The sequence below is a fragment of the Colletotrichum fioriniae genome, assembly GCF_027942845.1.
Source record: "Colletotrichum fioriniae strain IMI 355084 chromosome Unknown scaffold_2, whole genome shotgun sequence".
Lineage (NCBI taxonomy): Eukaryota > Fungi > Ascomycota > Sordariomycetes > Glomerellales > Glomerellaceae > Colletotrichum > Colletotrichum fioriniae.
The window spans coordinates 3888332-3916243 of record NW_027076838.1 but is presented as its reverse complement, the minus strand read 5'-3'; the positions used below and the strand labels follow the sequence as shown (position 1 = coordinate 3916243).

Sequence of the window (27912 nt, the reverse complement as noted above, 5' to 3'; positions counted from 1 at the left end):
GGCGGCGAAGGAGAGCGCAGCTCAGCTGTTGAACAAGTCAGGGGTGCACGTACTGAACCAGTGAACAGTACGCAAAAGTCCTCACCTTCAGTAACACAGAAGCGGCGTCAGATGTGCCAAGAGTTCGCAACGGCCGTCATTGACAAGCAAGAGTGAGATGGGCCAGGGTTGCTCTGACAAAGTGGGTGTGGTATATGCGGTGAGCGTTGCGCGTTACCGTACAACTTAGGAAGAGCTGCCAAATACACGTATCTGCGGCTCCAGGGCATGAAAAGGTAAGGTCGGAGAGGGGCGACCGAGCCTTAAAGCAGTTGTACTTTGAGTCCAGGTGGCGCGGGGCACGAGGGAGGGAGATCGAGAGAATGGGCTCGGATGGGTTCCTAGAGCTGGAGCTAACGGTTATTCGTTCATGCGCCGGCGAGTCCACCGGTCGAGAATTGGGACGGGGGTGTCGATGGATAGTATGAGATGGGATGGTGCCGGTGCTGGTGAGCGTTGTGTGGATGCATGTTGGTTTGTGTATATATTGAGTGTACGGAGAAGAGTCTCTAGCGAGCATGGTAAGGCGGTGCTGTAGGCAGATCCGGCTACATCAGCCGGAGTAATATTCTCATAAAGAGAGGCGCAGCTCCGATTCACAAACGTACCCGTACGGAAGTTATTGTGAGCTTTTTAGAAAAGGCTCATTAGGTGAGAACGCAGGGACAGAAAAATTGGCCGGTCTTCTAAGTATCCAGCCTGGGAAAAGCGGCCAATTCTTCTGACCCCCGCGAAGTGAGATAGGTAGGGCCCTTGACGAGAGAGTTGAGTGATGAATCACACAGCTTTCCTCCACAGCTTCAGGACCACTTTACCAGGGAAGATCCGCTAGTGAGAACCAAAAGAGAGACTGGACTCACTGGAGAGAGTGAGCAGAAGAAGAAAGTTACGACCTGTGCAGGAGTAGCGTCGTATTCCGTGCCTTTGAGTGGTGGCTGAGCCTGCCGCTTCCGCATCCGCATTCGCACTTTGGTGTGTCCTTGATCCATCGGCCCCAAGATATCCATGGATAGTTAGATAACTCATTGATTGTCACTAATCCAACACTGCGGTCAGTGGGGGATGGCCCCGGGGTTATCGGGTCGTTCGGCTGCTGGCAATCCCCGAGTTACATCGGGGGCGCATGCCTTTACTTCCTCCGCTCCGGTCCCCATCAGCCACTTTCATTCTACAGCATGTTGAAGAATTTTCGCATCCTCACACGAGAATGAACTTGTTTATGTCATACGGTAGAATAGTTTGTTCCGGTCAGTGAAAGCCTGACGTAGGCACAGTGAGAAGCAGCCGGGAAGCCTGACGATGCATATGAGCTAGTCTGGACTGATCCCTCTGGCATTCGCGCGCGGGAAGCGATGATTCAAAGTCCCCGAGACTCGACTCGAATCAACGCCGGGAGACGCCATTGCTAAGCAGCCAAGGCCTGGGCATCGCCAGAGGTGCGGACCCAAGGTACCCTAGCCAAGAGATCGTCCGCTACTGCATCTTGCATTCATTGCAGGCAGAAGCTGGCGGCGTTTTCCTTGGTCCTTCTCCGGCCATCTGGTCAGCATGCACAGTAAGGCTGGTCGACTAGAATAGGGGGCACATGTCAGAAAGTCACATGCCCAAGGTTTGCCATGACCTTTACAGATGGAAGGGCAATGATGCTCTCGACCGGGTGACCTAGTTGAGAGAGTGATGAATAGGGAACGTCCGTGACACGCGCGAGATAGTAAAGTTCTATCTACGGCATCATTAAGAGTCGACTGATGGGAGCTTCCTTCATCTCAACTCCCCAGACATCCGTCCCGATGCAAAGATCTCCGGTGGTAAGCAATTACCCCTTCGGGATATGCATAACGTGCCCGGCTCGTCTTATCCCTTGGTCCCTGGCCGCGTCGGTGCCTCGCAAGCAAGCCGCGCAACCCACACAGTAGCGGGCTCGCGTGCTCAGTCCCCTCAATATGGACGAGGAACGCAGGCAGCCGCTGCCAAGAGGTAACGTTGAAGGGAAAGGTAATAGCCATAAGTAGAGGCACAGGCATAGAGTGAGAAGGCGAACAATCTTTAGAAAGTGGACAGGGCTCCCATATTAACTCTTGGAGACACGAACATCTCGCTTCGTCTTTATCTACTGATTGTGTGAGATTTATTGACCATTGCCAGAGGAGGGGCCCAAGGTCCGACTCAGTCTCAGTGTCTGCTCCTGGGATTGATGCAATGGCAACCTTTCGCTTGTCCTCAGAGGTTGCAAAGCCACTGCAGTAGAGGCTGAAAAGGAAATGCTTTGTGTGTAATGAAGCGTGATATAAAAGGGTCGCTGGTCTAGAGAGTATCATTGTCGCTGCGATGTTGCATCCTACTGCAAGTGGTCGGTCTGTGTATGCAACTCCGAATCTAGAGGTTCAAAAAGCTCTAATTCACTTGAAGCGAGACCTCGAGGCCCAAATGAGATCGAAGATAACTCGATGATCAATTTCAGCCATAGTATGAACCCAAAAAGGGGTGAACTCGAGGTATCTCATAACTGAGAGTGTTGGTCTGCTCACGTAAGTTAATTGCTTCTCAAATTGATGTTAGTGAATGAGTATTTTTGTATCTACAACACTGAGATTGTCCCATTAGACAACCACCACTTGCATGTTAAGCCCATAAAGCAAGGTGAAGAACAGGAGTATTAAGGGTAGTTGACCATTGATGAATAGGCCCTGGTTTTTCTCAAGTCTCCGGTACCTGAATGAATCTCGATTCCCTGATGCCTCAGTTGAATAGTGACGCCCAGTGAGTCTTTACCCCGCTGCGTCACTCACTACCTTACCTTGGGCTGGGCTCATAATGGGTGTAGGAAGAACCGCCCTTGGCACTGCGACGCTCCGACCTGAGGTGGCTGTTTCTGACCTCACCCCACCACGCCTCTGAGGCAGCTACCCCGCCATCGGCCGAGACACCAAGCTGACTACGTACTTTTCCACCCAAACCAGAACACCACGGTCAATTTGGAAACGACATCGTCGCCAACACCATCACCGACCTCGATACGCTGTATGCTATTTCTGCTACCAAGACTCAACGCACGGAATTGCCTGAACCTCTCACAGGACAGCTCTTCCCCGCCCATCGTCAGCCAACAGCTCTTCGATCCTCCGAAGCTCCACCATCCAGCTGCGGTTCGAGAGCTTCCAACCTTGAGGGTTCCCGGTTCCCACTAGGCAAAGCTCACCGATCACCTACCCAAACTCAGTCCCACCATCAACATTCTAGAATACACAACCAACACGCAACATCGCCCATCATGTCGAGCAAGCGAATCGCAAAGGTACGCCAAACTCCTCCCCAGACCCCCAAATACACCCTGTAGATCACCACCATCCCTTACTAAGACCCAAAACCACCCACACAGGAACTGACCGAAGTCACCACGACCCCTCCCACGGGCATGACCATCACCCTCGCCCGCGACTCAGACCTCCACGCCTGGCACGTTGCCCTCACCGGCCCCGAAAACACCCCCTACGCAGGCGGCACCTTTGCCGTCCTTGTCGACCTCCCCAAAGACTACCCCTTCAAGGCCCCCGTCGTCAAGTTCGCCACCCGCATCTACCACCCCAACATCACAAACGATGCCAACGGCAACATCTGCCTCGGCATGCTCAAATCGGAAAACTGGAAGCCCGCCACCAAGCTTGCCGCCGTCCTCGAGGCCGTCCGCTCCCTCCTCGTCGAGCCCCTGCCCGACGACCCCCTCGAGGCCCGCATCGCCGACGAGTTCAAAAATAACCGCGCCGAGTTTGAGAAGAATGCCAAGCAGTACGTCACGCGCTACGCAAAGGGCCCGGCTAGCTTTACCGCCTCTGAAGTGCCTGCCAAATGAAGCGAGCATCATGGCCAGTCACAGTACGATGTGGGTAGTGCCTTCCCTAGCTACGGCGGGGCAGAAGAGGAGGACGGAAGCACGACCAGAACACCACAAGACAGAGTGTCGTAGTTCCTGGGGATGCCAATCATATTTTCCAGTGATTCGAGCAAGAATATTAAGAACGACGGCGTTGATCGGTCCAGACAGTGAGCATTAACGGCGTTGGGGAGATGGAAATTTCAAGTTGTTACATGCTTTTCCCATGGATTTGGAATAGTCTCTAGACTTTCAGAGGGCATGAGCAGAGCTTCGGCAGCCAGCAATCGGCCCATTGCGTGGATCGGTAGCCTGGGCCTGTCCCATATTATGCACTTTATCTAGGACGGCGTTCATATTAGATTGTTACAGGACGCTGAATCAGATCACTTATCGTTACCTGCTGGAATTAGCATAATGGCATTGTGACGATCTGGACACTCGAGGCGTTGCTCATGACGGCTGTGTAGGTAAACGAATAGCACCAATCATGAAGACTCGCAGGAATCAAGGGCACAAAGAAAAGCTTGAGCATTGTGTGATGCTAACAGACATCGTATCTACAACTTGGTGAGACTGTTCTTCACCCGTTCGGGCACTTCCTCCACATATGTTCTATGCCGAACCAAAAATCCAATATGCTGGGGGCGTGACCGCGCCGCCCTCTTCTAGAATGATATCCGTTTTCGCTTCCCAATGGTGCCGCATGCCATGTAGTCATTACCCTTGAAATGCAAATATTTCCTCAAACGCCGTGGCTTAATGCATGCATGCAACTTTTGTTCCTCCTCTGTGGCGGGCTCACGATACCTCTGCTGATCTGCCCAGCCTCCTACGTCCAAAAATGGTGCCTTTCCTACGGACCTCTCCTTCGGCCTCGGTAGCGTTGGCGCTGTCCACACCGCCTGCGTACGTGGCGGCTCTTTGATGTTCTGTCTGGACTTTTACACGTCTTTCTTCCCGCTGCGTATCGATTGTATCTTGGCTGATGTGCCCAAAGCCGTTGCGACGCTTGAAACAAGCCTCCATCAATGCATTCGCGTCCAGCAGCTTGCGAGGCATGGCCTGTATCACGGAAAACATCTCCATGGGATCCGCGACAGATCGAACCTCGTTTTCTCCAAGCTTGAAAATAGCCAAGGCAATGCGGAAAAGAGTCTTGGAGCCTTCGTAAAAGATAACGTCCCACACGCGCAATGTGCTCTCAATAGGCAGGGTACCAATGAAACAGCTCATAAACCATGCCGTCATGCAAAGTGTAATGGGAGGCAGACGGTTGGACGAGATGCTGGGTTGGTTCTTCCTCCTCACCCTCGGCTTTTTTACTGGCTTCACCGGCCGCGCCGCGTTCGGGTCACCTTCCATATCGTCGCCAATCTTGGCCCAAACAGCAGGCATGGACTCCCTGATGGCATTCATCAAGACACCAAGGTCCACCTTGGATCCTTCAAGACTCATCTCGTGGGTACCCGGTAAGTATAGGCGAGTGATGACATTCAACAGCCAGAAGGCCTTCTCTTCGGAGTCCATGAACAGAAGGAGCAGGCCAGCTAGGAAGTTGAGACTCTGGCAGTATCCGATGCGTGGGTTGTAAATGGCGAATGCGTGCAGGACCCGTCTCAGGGAAGTAATGATCGCAGGCTCATTCTTGGCCTCGCTCTCGGAGTCGTCCGTTGACTGGACGTCTCGAGTTGGTTCCGTGTTTGGCTTCGATGCCATGCTTGCAGGCTTGAACTTGACATTGTCCGGGAATGTCCGGTGAAGATCTCGCTCAATAGCCTCGACATCAATGTCTTTAGCCTTCTTCTGCAGAAGAGTGTCGTAAAGACCAGAGTGTTTTGCCAAAATGGCGGGGCCTCCTGCGTAGTAAAACCAGGCAGCGCCTCTCCACTCAGGCGGAATGCCTTTCCGCACAAAGCGTTTCGCCTTCGCACTATGGGGAGGGAATCGTTCTGGCTGGTTCGTCATAAGCCCACTCTCCTTCATAAACGCAGTCCACTTTTTGCGCCGTCGGTCGAGATAGTCAGAGTACCCCTTGTCCCAAGCGTCATACTGTTTTCTGGTAATATGCTGGTTGGCTTTCTTGAAGCCGTATCTGTCTCGTGCGCCTGGCTCCTCGGTTTCGACCGGCTCGGGATCTACGGCCGTTCGCGCAGAAGAGGCTGATGGGCTATTCAGCTGCGGAGACGTAGCCGGTGTGTCGGTCTGGAGAGACTTTGCAGAGTCTCGCTTCTCATTAGTATCTTTATCGTCGTTTCGATCGTAGTCCGCCAAGCCGAGCTCCTTCGGCAAAGAAGCTGGGTACTCGGATACCCTGAACATCTCGGTCGATTCACGAACAATAGTGTCCGAAGTCGGGACAGTCAATGAGGTGGCGGCGGGTGCGGTCAATGGTTGACTCAAAGCTTCCAGCATTCTCGTGTTCCGCCTGTTGATCTCCGCCGCCGGAACGGGACGCACATCGTCGTCATCGTGGTCCTCGGGGCTCGAGTCGTCTCGGAAGCCCTTTTCGTACATCCCCATAACGTCGTCGACACTAAGCTCCTCCCCGTTAGCGTACAGCGATGGAATCGAGCTATTCTTGGTGAGAACACTGCTTCTTTCCGTCACGTACGTTCCCTGTGCACTGGACGCAGTCATCTGAGATCGGTAACTCGATCTCATCTCGTCTTCACCACTCATCCATGGCGCCTCCCTCGCATATGTAGATAGCCCAGAGCTCGAGCTGTCGACACGGCCGTAGGCCATTGGAGGACGGGTGAGGCCTGACGGAGGCGGGGCACTTCGTAGACGAGAGGGAGCACGAGGCTCATAGAGGTCACCTCCGGATGCTGGAATCGAGGCAAACGTCGAAGCCGACCTTGCAGATGATCCGGACTGACCCCGTGGCCGCGGCCATGCTTGATGGTGCGAATTAGGGTCAGAACGCGGCTCTGAAGGAGAGTAGTTGGCTCGAGGTCGGTATGAGTCTTGTATCGGTTGCTTGATGCTCGGCCTTCTCGGGCGAGAGAAGTTGTCAACCTGCATGGTGTCGATCGAGGAACGGTCGTCTTCGTCGTACGGGATCGGGGATCTGATCGAACGAGCGGCTCTGCTTGTCCATTCGTCGGCGCTCAAGTCGTCGTCAAGGTCGTGACCCGGCCTCGGTGCCAGCGAGGGGAACGTAGGGGAGGAGGGGTAGTGCTGAGTGGAATCATAGGTAGGACGTCGAGGGGACTGAGGCTGCGACTGGGGGCTCGTCGAGTTTTGTTGCATCCCAAAACTGCTCGAGTTATTGGCGAGCGAGTCCCAGCGCGGAGGGGATGTGGGTAAGGGATGTGCATATGGTGGTGGGTAGTCGGAATTGGGACGCTCTGGAACGTCAGAAGTTGAGATGGGTTTCGGATGGGTCCGCCTTGAAGCATAAATACCGAATTGGCGATGCTTCATGCTATTCTGGCGGTGGACGGTAGGGTCCTGGTCCGCCATGGCTCCGGGGGTGATCTGGGCGTCGGGATGGCCAGAGTCCGCTGCCATGGCCATGAGGGTCATCGTGGCTGACTCCCCAGGCCGTTATATGGTGGCAGCAAGTTCTACTCGAGTAATTGGATTCGCAGACAACGTGTTGGAGTTGCAAGTGACGGTGTTACTTTGCGGGTCTCTTTGTCGGCAAAGTTGTAGTTGATTGCAACTGGTGTTACGATAGCGCAGTCAAGTATCTGTAATGGTTTTGCAAGTTGATTGTGGTAGGGCAGTCAAAAGCGTTCCTGACGATAGCATTGCGGCACATGCATGAACCTTGCGTTTGGCAGCAACCCTCTTTGAATAGTCTCAGCAAGTCGCAACGGGTATTGGTCGAGCGGGGCTGGTTCCAGTGGTTGATCGCTGCTGGAAGCCAGGATATGGTAGGATGAAGAACGGTCGGTGCGAAGGTGGTGCAGAAAAAAGGGCGACTATCGGGACAAGTCGAGCAAGGAATGGCAGGTTTCCAGCGTCACAGGGCGTAGGAGACGAGGTGATACCCTGAGTACAGTTCATGCGCATGCGCATGCAAACTGGGGGCTGGATGTAAGGGGTGAAGTTGGACGTCAGAGATCGACCAACAGCTGAGTCAACGGGCGTCGTTTGAGCTGGGATGTAGTAGGCCGGGACTTGCGAAACAACAGATGCAGAGAGCCGGAGACGAGCCGCTCAGGCAGGCAGGTACAGACGGATTTAATTGCAGATGCAGGAGATTGTCGTCGTCTTCGCCGTGGTCGGCAAAGTGAGGAGAAAGCAAGGGAGCGGTATCCGATCCGGGTGGTGCGGTAGGCTGGCACGCTGGGTAGTATTGTGGTGTTGTGGCAGGTCTCCAGTGCTCCTCTGAAAGTCCCCAGTCGGCCAGAGGTATTGAATTGGATTGGACGAAAGGATGGTGGTTGGCGGACGTGTTTTGGGGGGGACCTGAATCTCCTTTGGGGGCGGATGCCTGTTGTCGCAGATGAAGATGCTAAAACTGAAGCGAGCGTTTGGACCCAGACGGGGGCGTCGTCATTGGTTCAAGCCCAGGGCAGGAACATGAAAACAAGAAAAAACAACAAAAGAGGACTTGTCGAAGGTCAAGAAACGATGACGGGATTCCTCAAGGGTTCCAGTCCCCAATTGTGCAAGGCGTTGGTCTCCTTCTTTTTGTTTTGGTGGCACGGAAAGTAGCAGGGCGGGTTGGGCATTCGTGGCGGCGCCAAGTTTGAGGTGTCTCGGAGACGAAAGGGCGATTGACTCGTGCGTCAGATTTTGGGCGACGCTGCCACGAGGCAGAAGCAAAGAAAGGCGGCGGCCGGGTATCGGAAACGGTTGGTGATTGGTTGCTCTTTGACAGACGGATCGTCTCAGTATCGTGCAGTCAGAATGCGAGTAGGTTGAATTACGGTCGAGAGTGGCCGAGCGATGGAACGAATAGTAAAGAGTGCGGTGCTCTGCTTGGCACGTTGAGGAAAAGTAGACAGGAAAGAAAGTGCAAGACAAGTCGAGTCCCAGGTGAACGAACGGACGGAATGAGAAGAAAGAGGAAGAGAGGAAAAGGAAAAAAGATGTTGAAATTCGGGCCAATTGCGCCGACGAGAAGCGCGGCGTCGGATGCCGAAAAAAAACGGGAAATAATTTTAGAAGGAGGCAAGGAACAACCAGGGCTGCATTAAGGAGCCTGAGGGAAAGAGCCGCCAGAAACAACAACGAGGAAGCTGCGCTACTGCCGCTCTTGCTGTTGCAGTCTGCACTGATGGTGGATTGATGGATTAAGAAAGAGGGAAGGAGCGATTGGATAACAGTGCGGACGCAAGTCGCAGGTGCAGGTGCAGGTGCAGGTGCAGGTGCAGGTGCAGGTGCAGGTGTACCTCAGTAGACAAATGCAGGAAGGTGCAGGAAATAATTAGTTTAAGGTAAGGTAGAGAAGGAGGGATGGGAGGGAAGGAAGGAACGAGCCACAAAGACGAAGACGAAGACGAGAGACGACGACGACAACGACAACAACAGCGGCCCAAAGAACAAGGAAGGAAGGAAGGATGACTGAATAAGATGAGGAGATTGCATAGACTTGGATCGTCCTCGCTTTCCCCTTGCTCTCTCGCTTGTTCTTCGCCTGACGTGGTCACTCCCTCGATATCATAATCCCTAACGACTGGAAATTCAATATGCTCATCCACCATTTTTTTTATTTTATTTTTTATTTTTTTGGAAGCGGACGGACCATCAGAAAATACGCCAAGGCAATTTGTTATCAAATTCCAACCTTCCGCTTATGATGGTGAGCAGACACCTCAATTTCTACCTGACTTTGTTACTCGTATGCTTACTTACCAAGTTACCACTAAACACCTACGCCATAGTACTCCGCAACATACGGAGTATCCGTACATTAAATCCATTCTATCCGTACGATGGCGGGAGCGGACACTGAGAGACACCGCCAGCTCCGAAGGGTCGCAATCAACATGGAATGGAGTCAGTCATTCACGTCTCCCTCCTACCGAGACCGAGACTAGGACCAAGACCAAAATCCAGAAAACCAACAAACCAACGGCCAACCTGAAGACCCATCCAGAAAAGGAAGAACGCCGCCCTCGCAACGACACAGATTGATTAAAAACGGTGAGAGAAGAGAGTCAGTCAGAGCTGGTGCCAGCGCCACCTTTGCAGCCCATCGTCGACTCTTGTTTCCCCGAAATCGTCGTTTCTCACAAGCTTACAGGCTTACAGGTACTGAGAAAATCTCATCAATCCGATTCATCACTCCATCCATATCGTCACCAAATTTCGTACACCTGCTACTAAGGACCAAGGTGCCATCCTTCCCCGCAGTCACTCGTCAATCATCTCTCAGCATTCTACCCAGGCCTGGTCAAGTCGGTCAGCGCCTGTTTCCAAGGCCCCATGTCGCCCTGGTCGCCCATGTCCACGGTCCTCTTCTTCCTGGTCACGTCCCCGTTTCTTCCTTCGAGAAGCAGAATCCATCAACTCGGGATGTGGCCCTTGGACAAAAGTACTTGCCCCTGCCACCAAATTCACGCTCTGGCACATGTACCTTCGTCTCATGTTTCTTCCAGCGGGTTTCCCGCCTCCCTTGCATCACCCGAGGCCAATAACACCCTTGGTGTTATTATTACAGCGCCCGGACCATTTCCCTGCCTGGCCTGCGCAGACGGAACGTCCAACAATCTTTTGATATGGTGCCCACTCAGGAGCTGGCGAGAAGGGCAAAATCGATAGCGACAGGGTATCTAAACAGGCACAGGGAAGCACTTTACCCAACCCTCAAGCCCTGGACAAGAAACCTGGCTTGCCTAGGCGGTGGGCGACTTCGACAAGCACTCTCATTGCATCCTGTTGCATTATTGACCCTCGTTCACGGGTACTCGAGGAACAGGGAACAGCAGCACGACCCTCCCGATATCTCATACATATCCGTACGAATATCCGTACTTCGTACCGTAAAATGCCGCGGCGACACAAATGTCAGAGAAACGAGGCCTGTGGCCCGGAAGCGAGCCTGCGACCGACCGACCAACTCTCACCACCAGCGAACACAACAACGTCCCGATATCAGATGCTGAGACGCGACGCAACCACTTGCAGGGGGCTCAAGCAGCGCCGTTACTTGCAGGGGCCAGCGAACAAGGCCTGTCTCCTGTCCGGCGCCGGCGGCCCTTCCCACTGGGACAACTTGGGGCCGGCCCTCCACCTTAGGCTTTCTGGCCATTCCACTTCGCGGGAAGAGGGTTTGCTAGTGCCCCTGGTGCCTGAAGCTATTCCCAAATGAGTATTCATCATCCACTGCCCAATCACCTTACAATTTCCCGGCCTAGGGCCCGGTAACGTACCGTACCGATCCTCACTGGTCAACTCTCCGTTTTCGCGCGGCCTTCAGAGAAAATCTGCACCTATCGTCATTTTCAGCTTGTTGATCCATTCCTTTCTATGGAGTACGCATCAGGTAGGAGAAGCTCTTTTTTCCTCATGTTTTTCTTCCTAGTCCGTCGTACTTTGGACCCAGAAAACGCCGTTGGCAGGGCTCTCTGGTCTCTACTAGCGTAGTCTCTCCTTAGTTTGCTCTTGAATTTCTTTTTTTTCATGACCTTATTCTGCTCCTTTTCTGCATTTGGGAATGCTTTCTTTTTGACGTCCAGTTGTGGAATGTGGACCGACCAAACGGTCTTGGGCATTTTCTTTTCCCACCAACAGCATGGCCTTGGCTTCAGTTAGGGTTGCTTCCCATTATGCCATGCTCAATGGCGGGTGAGACTCTCACTCGAGAGAACCGAGGTCATGTCCCAAATGAGATGTATTCATTCAGGTAAAGTGCCCTGGATGCTCTACCACAAAGCCTTCGGCCCTTCGCCGCTAGAAGGGACAACGGGTACCAATCTGGCGGTTCTCATGCATATCGCTACCAGCGGGCATGCATCATCCCTTCTGACGCCGGCCGCTACTACATTGATCTCGATCATCGGCCCCATCACAAACAGGGCATGGAGAAGTTGTTCTCGTCTATTTCCTCGCTTCGCCTCGCCTGAACTCCATCTCGATCCTCATCCTCGGGGTAGTACAATGGAGCTTGGAAGTTGAGCGTCGAGAATCGTGACTCTTGGTCCGGTTTTCTTACCTGTTTCTTGCGAGCCTTTACGACAATCCATCTTTATCCGCTTCTCCGCTCCAGTACGAACACAAACATTACCTGTCATCGCGCAATTTTCCAGACCGCCGTCTTCCGCGCATCGCCGACGTGTCATCGATGTACACTTTCGGCGGCTGCTCCGATGGGCGAGTCCAGCCCAGATACCTTTATCATACCTCTCTCCCTGGGGCCTTGGCTGAAGCTATGCCAACTCCGAACTGTATCCGTAGAGCCGGATACCACCCAACTTTCTCAAAAGACTCCACAACCATACACACCATGAGCATAGTCAGGAACGAGCTCAGTCATCTCGAGAACACGCAGAGTATTGGACACGGGAAGCGTTCAGCCCATATCTTTTCGGCCTGTCCCGTCCCCCGAGCTTCCTATATCCTATTTCTGTTGCCGTTATGCCTTTCCCTTACCTCGGACTATCGACACGTCAGCCCTTTCAAGATATCAGATCGGCAATGTCTCATCCTCCCTAGAAACACCATGAGGGGAACCTTGGACTAGGTAGTCAGGTTGGTGGCTCAACAACTGCCAAGAGGCATTTCTTTCTTTTCCAACTCTCGGCCGCCCTACCCGAGCGGCTAATAGCGATGGTCTTGCGATGAACCGATAACAGATGGGAAGGAAGGAAGGACTTTTTGCCCATCACACCCGCTAAACAAGATGGGCAAAATCAGCAGACCATGTTTAACGGATCACTGCCTGCATCCAATGGTGGGTGCTTCTCACATTTTTACACAACCCTTGTCGATTAAGAATGCAAGTCGCATCCAGTGCTGAGTAGCACGTGTTGGCAACCCGGGATAGCCTCTCTGTACTATGAGAGCACTTTGTGACTGTGGTCACACGTCACGGACGCGACGCGCACTACTGTTCACATCTCTCCTTTCGGTTCCGCTCATACTCGAGTTTTTTTTTTCCAGTCCTTGTCAACTAATTGGAAGGACTCGCTACCTTTTCCATATCTCATCTTGTGTCATTTTCTACGTCAACTCGACAATGGCAGGCGCTCGTCTTAAGGGCATTCGCTATTAGGCTGTCTCAAGGCTGCAAGTGCAGGCCTAAGCAGAGACTGGAGGTGCCTAGTCCTATGCCGCCAAGCAGCGACGGATTAAAGACGGAACGGACTTGCCTTTGCGACCCGGATGGACTGGAGTCACTGGACTTGGTACCTTACCTTAGGTACCGGGACCTGGAAGGCTAGCGCACGTGATGACGGCGCTCATGACGTCCCGTTCCGGGTAGAATCACGTCAGCGTGCGGTCGGCTATCATGGTTTACTCCTTCACACCAAGGGTGTGTCTGCATCGAGAAATTGCTAGTGATTGAGGACTGCTATTGGCTTTCCCAGCTACGACCTGCAGCTCCGGACACGGCTTTTGATTGACACAGGGGAAGGGGGGGGTAGTAAACCAGCAGGAACCGAGAGCAACAACGCAAGTTGGAGGCGTAAAGGGGAGGGAGGACTGAGAGAGAATTGGGGAGGGCTCCAGACGGGAAGAGGGAAGGGGGATGGTGAGGACGGAGGCCTGGAGTCTGCCACTTACGCAGTACTCTTCTCTGAGGGCAATGGATCGGAGCTTCGTCTTCTTGTCTCCCACGTTTGGTGATGCTGCTGCTTGCTGCACGCACCTTAGGTCCGGGCAGGGATGGTGATGCTGTTGCTTCCCCAGAGAGGTCCGAGCTCCTCGTGCTCGACAGACCAACCAGAGCGTCAGACTCCGAGTTCGAAAGCTGACCGTCGACCAACTTGCGCCGCGCCAGTCTGCTTGGTTCCCTGTTTGGATCTTCCACCCAACCCCGAATCCTCCGCCCGCGCCTACGTTCACGCCCGCGCCTACGTTCACGCCCGCGCCTACGTTCACGCCCGCGCCCGCGCACCCTCGTCCTCGCGCGATCCTCTTTCTCTCCCGTCTCTCACTCACGTCGCTCCAGTCTCTAGTCTCTCCAGTCTCCCCGTCCGCTGGTCGTCTCGTCTCGTCTCTCTCTCGCCCCTCAGTCACCGGCTGGCACGCCCCCTGACAATCGACTCGAAGCTCCCCCAGCCACCTCCACCCATCCACCCACCTTGGCCTCCCTCCTCTCAGTCCTGGCCTAGTTCTTGTCTCTGGGCCTGACTGGGTGAAGCGGGACTAGGTGTTGCTCCAGCTCCAAAGTCTCTGGCACTTTGTTCCTGGGACCTCTACTCCGTAGGCTTTGGCTCTTTGCCTTACCTCCGGCCTGCTCTGCCTCGCACACGCTCCCTCGCAAACAGTATGGCAGAACGCGCACCACGGAGCTGAGAGAGAGGGAGCTCCCTACCCCCCCTCCTCAGTCATCACTCTCTTGCGCACCGCACCGCACCGCAGCGCAGCACACCGCACCACACTGCCTCGCACTCCCTCCTCTCTTCTCTTCCTCGCGCCCGCCCATTGCGCTCCCAGCGAGCCAGAGCTACCACCAGTCGACTCGCACCCACCCACCTTTGGCCTTGCCCCGTCCTCCCCCCATAGCTTTCCTTGCGCCGACCTACCTACCTTGCCTACCTTTCGTTCTGGCCGCCGTCCCCCAACTCTCTCTCTCTCTTCTCTCCTTACTTCTCCTACATATCTCTCTCTCTTCCCATCTCTCTCTTGTCAATTCCCTACTGAAATTTCATCCCGAGACAACCTAATACACCCAATTGAACCCTCCGGAGCTCCATCACACAATGTCCACCCGCAAGAGAAAGCAAGAAGAGGAGGAGGAGCTTGTCTCCCTTCCCGATGACGACGGTGAAGAGGAAGAGGAGTAAGTCGTTCCTATCCTGCCCATGCCGTCGACCTCCTTTGAAAGTGGTAAACATCGAGTGATGTTCCTACTCAGACATCGAACTTGAATGCGCAGCCAGAGCTATCATGTCATTGAAGCTCCAATGTTGCCGTAGCTATGCGCCGGGCCAATCCAGTGTTCTGGAAACGCTCTCATGTACACAGCCGCTGTCCGGTATTCCATCTTCCTCAAACACACAACTAACAAGGCTCGCCCATCAGGTATGAATCAGAGGAAGATGGAGAGGAGGGTGATGATGACGTTGAGGAAGAGGAGGAGGATGAGGAGGAAGAGGGAGATGCCGAGGAAGACGGAGACGCCAACGGCGTAGACGGTAAGCCCATCTGAGAGCGCCCTGTTAGCCAATCCATCTAGAACAGACAGCTAACACTGGATTGCCAACAGAGAAAGCTCCTCCATCGAAGAAGCGGAAGACCGAGACCGCTGCCACGGATGACGCGGCCGATGCTGAAGAGGCTGCCGATGAGGAGGAAGAGGCGGAAGACGAGCCCGAGGGTGAAGACAACGCTGAGGAGGAGGAGGAGGAGGAAGAGGAGGCCGAGGCCGATGAGGAGGCTGCCAACGGCGTCGAGGACGCTCCGGCCAAGGGCGATGTCAAGGCTGCTGAGGCACCTGCCGCCACTAACGGCGATGCTGCCAAGGCTGTTGCTGCTGGCGGTGATGCCGAAGAGTAGACTCCGTCGTGTGTTCGATATAGCAGCATCAACTTAAACTTTAACTCCATCGGTCCTTTTCGTGTTCGGTTATCAGTTCGTCGAGAGTGATTGATTATGATGCAAGACGGGTTTTCAACAGCATCCTACTCAAACTTGGTTCCCTCCATGACCTGATGTGATGCGATGCACCTCATCCATTCTGCCAATGGTAGTCCGTGTGTAAATCAACGTCTTTTGTACGCGATGTAAATACCTACGAGCTGTATTCAACTTGCGACAGAGTGCGACAGTCTCCAGCAATGGCCCTCACATGCCAACCACTTGGATCGCTTTCGAGCGCACGGATGTAGTTCGTTTCGTCTCCTTTCCTTCGGACTGAGAGGGGGGAAGCTTAAGAGCGTTTGCGCCGACATGAGTAGAAAAGTGAACAGCAGAAACAATAGCTCCAAGGGAGACTATGTGAGATGACCGTCTTATTCTCTATAGATTGGGTGTCACTTGAGATGCAGACATGCCCGATACTTTACATTCATTCAAGCTGCTTTTCTGCGCCTATCCAATGAACCATGAACCCCCCTTTTCCAACCCTTTTCAGGAAAAAGATGTTGGTCCTCTGTGCGTGCTCCCTGGTTGGTTTGATTGCCGAGTGCAGGACAATGGGTGTTGACTGGCCGCATAAAAGATCCCCGTCGGCCTTTTGAGCGACGTTTAATTGGGGGCAAGTCTTGGGGGCTAAAAAAAAAAAAGGGCCGGGCCTCCCGTTCGGCTTTTCGGCTGGGGGTTGGGTTCCGGGGATCCGCTCACGATGGGCGGGACGGGGCCGAGGGACCGGGGCCGAAGTTTTCGGTTCGGGAAAGAGAAGAGAAGGAGAGGGCGAGAGAGGGAGAGAGGGAGAGAGGGAGAGAGGGAGAGAGGAGAGAGGGAGAGAGGGAGAGAGGGGGAAAAGGGGTTTCATCTACAGACTGGGCTATACTCGTCGTTGTCGATACGAGAATGGGGGCGTTGACTGTGTCGGTGTTCGCTACACGTGCACACTTGCAAACGAGAGTGCTTGCTATTACAGTTGAGGCGCGGAGTGGGCCACATCACCACCGGATCTAATTGATGTGAGGTCTAAATTGGTCCGGTATTCTGGGGCTACTGAGTGAGATATGAAAGGAGATGTCGCTACAACTTGACTCGATAGATATTCAAACCCACGGCATAACTCCAAGGGGAATATTTCCATGGCAGGCTCATTAAACTCTACTTTCACTCCTTGTTTACCATGAATACTCCTACTCAATATAGAGCAGATGCTTGACCACAAGGATCAATAAAAGAAATGCTTTCAGTAGAATATGGAGAGCATGACATGGTTGGTGACATGGACGTTGGGCGGCCTTGACATAATAAGGCAAGGCTTCAGGTTCCTCCTAAATGACTGTGTGACCAGGAGTCTTCGGCCAGGGACCGTATAGTAAGTCTTACTACCTTTCGCTCACACGAGCATTAAAAACTTACATATTTCTGTCACTAGAAGCGAATAGTAATAGCAAATAGTCTAGATATAACAAGCTCTTAAGCGTTTATAACTCGACATTAACTACATTATAAGCGTTCTAATACGTTCTTTATTACTGAGTTATACTGCTTCTTTACGAAAGATATCGCGCGGAACCATTAATATTTCGCTCACGAAATATATAGCTCTATTGACTAAGTAAGATATACCTTAGGTACGTAGATGAGAGCACTCTTATAGCCGCACACGAAATACTAAACCGAGATAAGCCGTAACCTACGGTGTATAGGTAGTAATATAAACGAAATTCAGAGAGATAGGCACTCAGGTACCTTCATACGTCTCTCGCTCTCTTAGGCCCTTGATAGAGAATTCTATGTAGAATAGGCCCCTGTTTAAGAAACGTACTACCCAAGACGACATCCCGAGGGAAAATATGGATTATTTTTGTGAGTTGCGAATTAGGAGGAAAAGACATCATGTAGCGGTAGAAAGATATCTTCTCGAAGAATACATGCTCCTGTGAACTCCACGAGATATTCCTAGTCTTCTGATCACGTGTGCCGGTCCTTAAGCCGTAGAACGTAGGTTGAATATTCTGTTACAATCTTCTTTGAAAGTGTTCCTAGACCAATACTGAGCCGCGTGGTCTCCTGAACTGAAGTCGAATGTCATGCGGGAAAATCTGTTGCGCTTCCTTACGGTGACTTGGATCTAGAGATCGATATCGTAGAGAAGATGTGTCTGCGTTTGAAATTCCCCCAAAGCTTCCCGTGACGCCATAGGCTCCTGTGTACAATTTCATTTTCTGGGTGGCGGTGAATGCCCAGAAATGTCATATACCATAGGTAGTGACTACAAAAACGACGTCTGGCAGATACTGCTTTGATTTGCATGTATGAGGTTGAGAAAAGGAGAAGAGTATGGGAAGATGTGAGGTGATTTGGCCAATTGACTCTTTTGACTCTTTACGGTGGTAAGCTAGATGCGAGGAAGGAATTTTGAAGGTATGGTAGCTTGCTTCTCAAGGTACCAGTGCCGCCAGCTCACCTCGCCTTGCCTCCTCTGCCAGGTGTTTCGAGGGACGTTTACTTCTATCACAAGCAAGCAAGCTAGCACCTCCCAATGATGGTGGCAGCCCCAGTTGGTGGAAAGACTGCTTCCAATCCTGTTCTCCAGCAACTGAAACAGGTACCACAATCCATGGCACGACATGTACCAAGATAAACAAGACCCCAGCACCAATATGGGGTAGCTTGAATAAAGCGAGCAAGGATACATAAGTAGGTTTGTGCCGAGGCTTTGCGGTTGGCTGGAGGGATATCGGCGGACGTTCTGATAGAGTTTGCGGGGCATCAGATGATGGAAGACTCAGCGGAGATCCGGGTCAATGAGAGGAACCAATGGCGACCTCGTGCAGTCTAGACCGGGAGTAGATGGACCTCATGTGTGTTGCCCCATGAACTAAAGGGACTCGGTAGGATGGAATTGGCAGGGGCTGGATACATATATTCTGAAGCATGCTTGGTCTGCGTGTATTGTGTAGCCAGTTTCCATGATAGTTGAGTAGATTTCAATAGTAAGCAATGTATGATGAACTGAACCTCACCAACCTAGGCCAGTATCTAGACAGTGATGAAAAGCGCCTTGCAATGAGACGATCGAATAACCAGGTCACGCTGACTGAAATCAACTCTGCCAAACTATTGTCACAAGTCGCTATGGATACATCAAGCCCATACCGCTAAGCTCATCTCATTCGACGATCACGCCACTGATGGGGTCAGTTGAGTACCTTGAGCCGGGACATTTTAGACATTGGCGAATGAACTATCCGCCCGAGGGCGATCGGGCCGAGTCTCGGGGATGTGAATGCAACATTGTTTAAACCAACTACATGTCGTCGTGTCTTCATGTTCATGTGAAGCATTTCTTGATACTTGCCATCGACTTATCCTGACTTGTGAAAGCTTGTCAGGGAAGTCCTGAGGGAAGGCCGGGTATCGAGCATTAGAGATGAGAGGAGGGGGGAACCTCATGACAGGTACGTCTTTCATGGCCAGGGTCCAGGGAGCAAAGCCTTGGCTTGTTGCTATTGCGAGAGGGACAACCTTCACAACAGAGATAGAAAGAGCAGCTTCGATGCGAGGGACGAAGTGTGATAATTTCTGGTTCTCTGAGAACCGAATCTTCACTCACACACCGGGAAACGCTTGTAGACTTGGCCGACTTCATCTATAATCTTACACAACAGCAGTGGGATAGAGCAAAGTGTAGGAGCGAGAAGAGGCTCGAGATCAAAATGAAAGGTAAGTAGAAGAGGGGGGGGAAATAACTAAGGGGGAAGGAGTTCCTTTCCACAGTATTCTAGCGCATTCTTTTCAACATTCCCGTTCTTCAAGAAAGAAGAAACAACACGAGCGTCACAGAACCTCAAAAGTCGTGGCAAGGTGGGGGGATAGATGGTTTCCTGGCAAGACATTCGTGCGGCTGCAGTGCTGCGCAAAGGAGACGCCAGGTTTACGCCTAGGTTCCGCAGGCCCGGGAACTGGGCGTCAGAAGTCCACAACTAGACGCGCATTGAATTCAAGAGAATCGTGTCAATGTGGCAGTTGGCGCATACGTGACGTCCTGACGTCCTGTTGGCCCGGCAGAGCCAACGTCAACGGGGCGAGTGAATTCTATGGGAACTTGGGACGTGAAGGCGCAGATTGAAAAAAAATATGGCGCGTCGGTGTACATTTTCCCGGACCCAGCGACGCGGATTGGGACGGGTAACAAGCGGTGCCAATCAGGCGTCTTGAAAACGAAACGGCTGACCGTGACTAGGTCCAGGCTGGCTTGGTTTTTTCTGCTCGGCGTGAATCCCCCGGCCGTTTCTTTATTTCTTGTATCTTTGCCCCTCTATGTACTCACCCCCGCCGAGTTGTCAATGATACAGTAAGGGTGACGAAGGTATATGGCATATGTCAGAGGGGGGTAACGGACCGAGAGAGAGACGGGGCTGGAGGAGGATTCAACTGGTAGAATTGCTCCCTCGGGGATAGCGGCACCACAGTAGAAACTAGATTGCCATATCTGACAGGTAAAGGATCCAACGATAGAGATAAGTAAGAAGGTACAAGACGGGCAGAAACAGAAACGCTGGAAGCGGATAGGTTGGCGGGTCGCAGGTTGGCAAGTTCCCGCGCACCGGCGCATCGAGGCGCATCCAACGCGCATAGAAAAAAGAGAGAGACAAAAAAAAAAAGATACAACCCCCGGTCCCCGGTTGCTCCTGCGTCATTCCCAGGGGCGCACACGAGGTGGGGGGAGGGGCAACGCCGCAACTCTGGACACTCTTTTGGGGGGGCAAGGGGGGCAGGATCAGGGGGTTGGCGGGGGGCCAAAACAACTCAATGGACTGGACCTTCCTCCCCTTCACCATCTAACTCGTGTACCTAGGTAGAGGGAGAGAGATAGAGACAGGAGAAATAGATACTTCGCGCTTAGGAGCCTTATCTACCAAACGCAAGTACTCTACGTGGCACTACCTTACCTAGGTAACATCACCTTCCACACTTACACAGTACTTAGGGTACTAGGCAGTAAGTAAAGTAATGGCGGATAGACAGATAGGCGACCAAACAAAAAGGCCAGGTGCAAAGGATACCGAGCTCAATATCATCGTAGTCGTAGCTTAGCTTCCACTGCCTGCTTACATGATTTCCCGCCGTCTTGATCACATACAAAAGAGCTCTCCCCCATCCCTTCCCGAAGAATTTCTTGCTATTCCACGATAAATTCGATCTCTTCTCATATCAAGTCCTTTACTTTCTATTTCAAGATACCCCCCCCAGTCTATAGTGTACACCTCAAACACTGCCCAAAATGTCCCAGACCTCCCGCACCTTCACCCTCAACACGGGTGCCAAGATCCCCGCCATCGGCCTGGGAACCTGGCAGTCCGCCCCCAACCAGGTCAAGCTCGCTGTCGAGGCCGCCCTCAAGAACGGCTACCGCCACATTGATACCGCTTTTGCCTACCAGAATGAGAAAGAGGTTGGCGACGGCATCATTGCCTCGGGCGTCCCCCGTGAGGAGATTTGGCTCACCACCAAGCTCGACAACCCCTGGCACAAGCGCGTCCCCGAGGCCATTACAAAGTCCCTCGAAAACCTCCAGACCGACTACGTCGACCTCTACCTCATGCACTGGCCCTCCAGCACCGACCCGGACGACCTCAAGAAGCACTACCCCGACTGGGACTACGTCGACACCTGGCGCGAGCTGCAGAAGCTCGTCGACACCGGCAAGGTCAAGAACATTGGTGTCTCCAACTTTGGCCTCACCCACCTCGAGCGCCTCCTCAGCGATCCCTCCACCAAGGTATTTCCTCCAGTATTCTTCCCCTTCAACAATTCCCATACTAACAATGGTCCCAGATCGTCCCCGCCGTCAACCAGATCGAGCTTCACCCCTGCAACCCCTCCCCCAAGCTCCTCGACTACTGCAAGTCAAAGGGCATCCACGCCACCGCCTACTCGTGCCTGGGCAGCACCGACTCCCCTCTCTACACCAACCAGACTCTCCTCGAGATTGCAAAGTCCAAGGACCGCACTCCCCAGCAGGTCCTCCTCCAGTGGGGCCTGGCCAGAGACGTCAGCGTCATCCCCAAGTCCGTCTCCGAGGGCCGCATCAAGGCCAACTACGACCTCGACGGTTGGTCCCTCACCGACGACGAGATCAAGAAGATCTCCGCCATCCCCGACCGCTTCAAGGTCTGCGACGGCACCTTCCTTCCCGACGGTGTCAAGGTCTTCTTTGGCGATGATGAGTAAATGCTCGGTCTGGGTAGCAGTGTAATGAGTGGAAAAAAGTGGTGGACTCACAGAACGAGTTAAAAAAGAGACGAAACAACGCTACGGCGTGAATAACACATGCTGCTACGCATAGGCAGCTAGGACATGACAGTCCTTGATATACATGACATGAATAAACGAACTTAAAAAGAAAAGAAGACACAAAAGGTCTCTTCGTCCCACTCATCAAAACCGCTCATCAAAGCCTCGGCTTGTGCTTCTCTTCCCTCAAGATATCAGCCACATTCTCCCGCAACTCCTTTGCAAAATGCTCCGCGTCCTCATCGTCCAGCTCTTCCCTCCGGCCCCGCCCAAACATGGTGAAGCTCTCGCTATACCGCCCGCTCGCGCGAATCTCGGGTCGCGGAATGAGGTGGAAGTGCATGTGCATCACCACCTGCGCCGCCGCGGCCCCGTTGTTCTGCACCACGTTCCAGTCCTCCACGCCCGTCGTGCGCGCCAGGGCGTTGGAGAGCACACGCAGGTACCGGCCCATCTCGGCCGACTCGTCGGGCGAGGCGTCGGTGAGTTTCGGGCGGTGGGCGCGCGGGCAGAGGAGGAGGTGGCCGCGGGATAGGGGCAGGATGTCGAGGAAGGCGATGAGGAGAGGCGTGGAGAGGACGACGAAGGCGGGCGTGGGGATGCGGTTTGGGTCGAGGGTCGAATTATCGCCTTCGTCTTGTGGGGGTTTGGAGGGGTCGTAGGGCGGGTATTCTGTTGCGATTACGCAAAAGGGGCATTGGCCTTCTGGATGGGATACGCCCGCGTCGAATTGGGAGTTTGGTGTCATGATCGGGTGGTCGGGGCCGGTATCGTGGGTTTTGCGGTGGTGTGGAAAGCCGGGGAGAGCTTTGGCATTATCGGGGGTGTACGGAGTCGTGATTGTGCTGGGGGGTCTGGAAACGCCCGCTGTGTTGTCGCTTTGGAAGTAATACAGAGTTCGAAGGAAGCCCAGGATACTGAGAAGAAGGAAAGAAATCTAGAGGACGATGCGAAAGATGAGAGTCCCTGTGGACAAGCTATGGCGTACAAGAGATGTTTTTTCCAAATCCCCGGCAAGAGCTCTCTCTCTCTCTCTCTCCATCCCCAGGAAATCGGGGCGGCAGTAGGTACGTACGGATAGGTAACGAGCGATAACCTCGGGAAGTGGACCAACTCAGAGGCCCCACCTCATTCGCCAGAGCTCCACCACCGATCGCACACCGCATAGCACACCGCCCAACTTTCTTCTTTTTTTCTGCCGCTCCTATGCGCCTTCACCGCCTGACAAATTGTCACCCCAGCCCCACTACGACTTCTGCCTAGGTGCATTTCCAATCCCGCCGCCTCTTTGAAGAAAATCGCCAAAACCTCGATAATCTGACGCGCTTTGGCACACCCCAAACGCAACGACTCTTTCCGCCGCCGCACTCTTATCACCCCGAACGACTCCAAAGGAAATAACAAGCTCAAATCACCACAACATGTCCCGCGAGGCCTACCAAGTTCCCACCGCCGGCGCCGCTTCCGCGCCCAGCGCGGCCGCCTACCAGTCCTATGGCTCCGAGGGCCCCCAGATGCAATATCTCTGCGGCGACTGCGGTCTCAAGTTCCAGCTGCGTCGCGCCGATCCCATCAGATGTAAGGAGTGCGGTTGTCGTATTCTTTACAAGGAGCGGACCAAGAGGTGAGCTTGTGCATGCCTTGGAGAAGGCAGGGAATTTGAGAGTGGGAGAGCGCATGCTAACATTTGGGTTAGAATGGTTCAGTTCGAGGCGAGATGATTGGGATTCCAAGAAATATTGAGAGAGAGAGGAAGGGGGGGATTGATATTCGCGCGATTGGGTGTACGCTGGAGGAGCGGGACAACGGTAGCGATGCGATACTGCGCATTCGAGAGTTGGAGTTGGATGACACACGAAGCGGTAGACTCGAGATTGAGTGGGAAGAGAACTTGGCTGTCTGGAAAGGGGCCGCCCACTCTTCAGCAGGGAAAGAGTCTCTGACGATGGACATGTATGACAAATAGCCAACCATCAAAGCAAAGACACAACACATGTGATGCGCAAGGGCTGCGGGAGTTCAAGGTTGGGGGGACCAAAATCAATTCATAGAGCAAGGCATTCTTCTGCACCTATTCCTTCTCCTTTTTTCTTTTCGAGGTATCTCATGATAATGCAGCAACCGTCTAAAACGCCATCCCCTTGCCCAATTGTTCATTCTATATCAAATAAATATGAACCGCGCACACGTATGCTGTAATACATCATGTCGGCCGCGTGTGCAAGTACTTTGCAAAGCTGCCATCAGCCATGATGGAGTCGCCCTCGGCCTCCATAGCCGCTTCATACCGAGCCTGAAGGCCCTCGCGATCATCCTCGTCATCCGGCATATCGTCGTCGTCCACGTCGCTGGCGACATCAACACCATCGTCATCGTCGTCCACAGGCTTGACAAACATTGGCTTCTTGCCTGCGTCCACCGACATACCCTTCATCATCTTCTCCACCTCGTGATCGCGGGCCAGGCGCTTCTTTTCTTCACGCTCCTCGCGTCTGCGCTTCAGCTCGGGGAGGTAGTCCTGCTTGAATTCCTCGGCCTTCTCCTCCACCGCGGCGAAGAACTCGTCCATGCCCGTTCCGAGGCGAGAGCTGACGGGGACAAAACTCAGGTGGGAGTAGAACTCCTCGAGCATAAGACTCATGGAGTTTAGGAGGCTACCCATATAGCCGGAGCCGCCGCTGCCGCCCTCGGACGTCTCGTAGCCGCCAATCACGTCGCTCATCTCGTCTTGCTGAAGAGCTTGCTGGAAAGCCTCGAAATCCGTCATCCACTCCTTGGCAAACGTTGCGTCTTGCACGTCGGTCTTGTTGAAGACCAAGATCATGGGGAGCTTGGTTTTGTAGAGGATACTGCAGGCGTACAGCATGTTGGACATGAATGTGCTCGTGGAGGTGGTTCGAGGGGTATCGATAACGTAGGCGATAACGGTCGGGAAGGAGGATGCGAGAGACTCGAGGAGAATGGTTCCACTGGCGGACCAAACGAAAACCTCAATCTGTCCGGCTGCGGCGGTGTTAGCGAAGGGTAAGTCTGCCGAGTTATTCAACGGACTTACGAGTATCGACAAGGATGTTCTTGATGGGCTTCTTGTCGGGGTTCGCTGGGTCTGGCGCCGCACGCTTGTCGAGCAGGTTGACGATTTGGTCAACTTTTGTCGCGAAGAGGTTCAGGGACGTCAGGATGCCGCCGTTCGGTCCCAGGTTGTACTGCTTCATGACCTCCTCATAGTTGACCGAGTCGCGGATGTCAATGTTGCTTTCGAAAGGGACGTTGAGCACAGCGGGATCCAGGTTGATCACGTATGGGGGATCCTGCTTGCCGTGCAGGTATGAGTTGATGCGTCGCATAAAGGTCGTCTTGCCGGAGCCTGGTAGTATTGGTCAGCCAGCGACATAGTGAGCGCAAGACGCAGTTGTGTATTCCTTACCGGCCATGCCGACGACGACGATGGCGGTCGGAGTCTGAGTGGCCGCATTCTCGGCGGGTGTTTCTGCGGATGTTGAAGCCATTCTGATGTGGTGATGGGAATTCGCGTGCGGCTCTCCCAGGCGTGTTTGATGTCCAGTCGAAGTGATCTCTTGCGGTAGGGTCGCTAAGAAAAAAGTTCTGGAAGAGTTGCAAGAGCTGAGTGCCCCGCGCGGGGCGTCGGAGCGAACGAGACCCCCCCTGTAAGTTGTAACGACTAGGTAATCAGACGCCCCCTGTCATTCCCAAAATCTTGATGGCCCGTGCTGGGAAAGTGACGTTCCTCCCGCGTCGCCAATTCGTTCAGGGAACCTGCAGAAAAACAGGCCATTGCAGCTGGTAGCTCCATCGTCAGCTAGCAAGCTTCCTCCCACCTCTAGGCACAGCAACAATGGATGGCCTCGACGAATTCGAAAAGGCTCTGGCAGCAGAGAAGGGTGAGAAGGAGCGCATCGAGCGCGAAAAAGAAGAGCGCCGACAGAGGAAGAAGCAGCGCAGTCACCATCACCACCACCGCGATCGGTCTTCTGACAGACACCGGGAACGCGATCGCGATACACACCGCAGTCGAGACGGCGAACGCGAACGCGACCGCGATCATGACAGGCATAGACAGCACAGATCCCGCCGCCATGAAGAGGATGGGGAGGATGGTCACAGACACAAACGCTCTCGTCATGACAGGGACGACGAGGAGCGGCGATCTAGGCATAGGCACAGAGAAAGAGATGACGAGCGGCGGACGGACACACACGAGAAAACATCAGATCCGAAAGAGGACTTGCCTATTCCGGATGACGAAACACCCCAGAACTCCAAGGATGCAGAGGCACCACTGATGCGAGACTCTTGGATGACTGCGCCGTCGGCCCTCGACATCGATTACGTCCAGCGGAAACAGAAGGAGGTTAAGCCACCACCAAAGGAAGAACCTCCGAGAGTCATTCACGACAGGGAAATCAACAGAGACTTTGCTGAAGTAGACAATATCCCGACATCGGATGAGAAGGTTGCGGCAAAAGAGCGGACGGTCAATTACACATTTGGAGATAATGGCTCCCAGTGGCGCCTGACGAAACTCAAGGGGGTCTACTCCATGGCTGAGGAATCTGGCCGTTCGGTTGAAGATGTTGCTCTTGAGAGATTCGGCGATTTGCAAGAATTCGACGACGCTAGAGAGGAAAAAATCGAGATGGACAGGCGCAAGGTGTATGGAAGTGGTTACGTGGGCAAAGAGAAGCCTACGGGAGACCTATATCGCGAGCGCATGGAAAACCACCGGCAAGAGGCACCCATCGCACAAGATGACACCCACGGCGTGGAACAGGGCGTCATCATCCCTGATAATGCTATGCAGCATACGCCCATGGACCAGACCGCCTTGAACAGACTGCGAGCTCAGATGATGAAGGCGAAGCTTCGCAGAGCACCGGATGCTGCCAAGTTGGAGGCCGAGTACAATCAAGCTGCAGCGAACTTTGCCACAAACGGACCGCAGTCTGTTGTTCTTGGTGTCATGGATAACCGAATGCTGGCAGGCACCCGTGGAGAGGTCAAGGCCATCGAAAACAAGCGTGGGCGAGAGCGCGGGAACGTTGAAGCCAACGATGACATGTCAATCGAAGACATGGTTCGCGAGGAGCGCAGGACGCGCGGTCAAGCTGGTGGCGAAGGTATGCGACTCGCTGAGCGCATCGCCAAGGATGGCAAGTTTGACGACGACCTCGATTACATGGACGAGAATGCGGACAAGCTTGCCAAGCGAGTTCACAAGTCCGAGGTCAACCTCAAGAATGTGGCTGTCAACGAATATCAAAAGGTGTCACGGATATTGGACAATTGCCCGTTGTGCCATCACGAGGACAAGGGGCAGCCTCCTCTGGCACCGGTCATCTCTCTTGCCACGCGCGTCTTCCTGACACTGCCTACGGAACCCGAGGTTAGCGAAGGCGGCGCTGTCATTACACCCATGGCGCACCGCAAGAACCTGCTGGAGTGTGACGACGACGAATGGGAAGAGATTCGAAACTTTATGAAGTCTCTGACGAGAATGTACCACGAGAAGGGCCAAGAAGTCATTTTCTACGAGAATGCGGCCACGCCGCAGAGGCATCTTCACGCGGCCATGATGGCCGTGCCGATCCCATACGAAGAGGGCGCGACGGCTCCGGCCTACTTTAAAGAGGCCTTCCTCACCACCGAAGACGAATGGTCGCAGCACCGGAAAATCATTGACACGGCCGCCAAGGCAAGAGACGGCATGGGCAGGATGGCGTTCCGGAGGAGTATCGCAAAGGAGATGCCTTACTTCCACGCGTGGTTCACGCTCGACGGCGGCCTCGGGCACATTGTCGAGAACTCTGACCGCTGGCCGAGAGGAGATCTTTTTGCAAGGGAGATAATCGGGGGCATCCTGGACGTCGGGCCGGACGTGATCAAGAAACAGGGACGGTGGAACAAGGGCGACCGGCGAGTCGAGGGTTTCAAAAAGAAATGGAGGAAGTTCGACTGGACCCGCGTCCTAGCCGATGGTTAAGCTTAAC

At 53.6% G+C, this 27912-nt stretch overlaps 8 protein-coding genes across 8 annotated transcripts; 5 read left to right on the top strand and 3 right to left on the bottom strand.

Moving 5' to 3' along the window:
• Positions 1 to 3310: 3310 nt before the first annotated feature.
• Positions 3311 to 3889, top strand: N0V96_002873 (uncharacterized protein; the record flags this gene model as incomplete). The annotated part of the gene is made up of 2 exons (XM_053199132.1): positions 3311 to 3334; positions 3419 to 3889. 2 exons carry the CDS (start codon positions 3311 to 3313, stop codon positions 3887 to 3889), a joined length of 495 nt encoding a protein of 164 aa, XP_053043397.1.
• An 822-nt stretch (positions 3890 to 4711) lies between these two features.
• On the bottom strand, positions 4712 to 7441 carry N0V96_002872 (uncharacterized protein; the record flags this gene model as incomplete). The annotated part of the gene is made up of 1 exon (XM_053199131.1): positions 4712 to 7441. One exon carries the CDS (start codon positions 7439 to 7441, stop codon positions 4712 to 4714), a length of 2730 nt encoding a protein of 909 aa, XP_053043396.1.
• A 7298-nt stretch (positions 7442 to 14739) lies between these two features.
• N0V96_002871 (uncharacterized protein) lies at positions 14740 to 15535 on the top strand (the record flags this gene model as incomplete). Its single annotated transcript, XM_053199130.1, has 3 exons — positions 14740 to 14819; positions 15062 to 15174; positions 15246 to 15535. 3 exons carry the CDS (start codon positions 14740 to 14742, stop codon positions 15533 to 15535), a joined length of 483 nt encoding a protein of 160 aa, XP_053043395.1.
• A 5356-nt stretch (positions 15536 to 20891) lies between these two features.
• N0V96_002870 (uncharacterized protein) lies at positions 20892 to 21841 on the top strand (the record flags this gene model as incomplete). Its single annotated transcript, XM_053199319.2, has 2 exons — positions 20892 to 21389; positions 21446 to 21841. The coding sequence occupies 2 exons, from the start codon at positions 20892 to 20894 to the stop codon at positions 21839 to 21841; spliced, it is 894 nt and encodes a 297-aa protein (XP_053043258.2).
• A 220-nt stretch (positions 21842 to 22061) lies between these two features.
• N0V96_002869 (uncharacterized protein) lies at positions 22062 to 22652 on the bottom strand (the record flags this gene model as incomplete). The annotated part of the gene is made up of 1 exon (XM_053199318.2): positions 22062 to 22652. One exon carries the CDS (start codon positions 22650 to 22652, stop codon positions 22062 to 22064), a length of 591 nt encoding a protein of 196 aa, XP_053043257.1.
• A 673-nt stretch (positions 22653 to 23325) lies between these two features.
• RPC10 (DNA-directed RNA polymerase core subunit rpc10) lies at positions 23326 to 23625 on the top strand (the record flags this gene model as incomplete). The annotated part of the gene is made up of 2 exons (XM_053199317.2): positions 23326 to 23528; positions 23601 to 23625. The coding sequence occupies 2 exons, from the start codon at positions 23326 to 23328 to the stop codon at positions 23623 to 23625; spliced, it is 228 nt and encodes a 75-aa protein (XP_053043256.1).
• Positions 23626 to 24107: 482 nt separating this feature from the next.
• Positions 24108 to 25413, bottom strand: N0V96_002867 (uncharacterized protein; the record flags this gene model as incomplete). Its single annotated transcript, XM_053199316.2, has 3 exons — positions 24108 to 24907; positions 24960 to 25271; positions 25332 to 25413. 3 exons carry the CDS (start codon positions 25411 to 25413, stop codon positions 24108 to 24110), a joined length of 1194 nt encoding a protein of 397 aa, XP_053043255.2.
• A 347-nt stretch (positions 25414 to 25760) lies between these two features.
• cwf19 (Pre-mRNA-splicing factor cwf19) lies at positions 25761 to 27905 on the top strand (the record flags this gene model as incomplete). The annotated part of the gene is made up of 1 exon (XM_065756647.1): positions 25761 to 27905. The coding sequence occupies one exon, from the start codon at positions 25761 to 25763 to the stop codon at positions 27903 to 27905; it is 2145 nt and encodes a 714-aa protein (XP_065615016.1).
• Between the last annotated feature and the right edge of the window lie 7 nt (positions 27906 to 27912).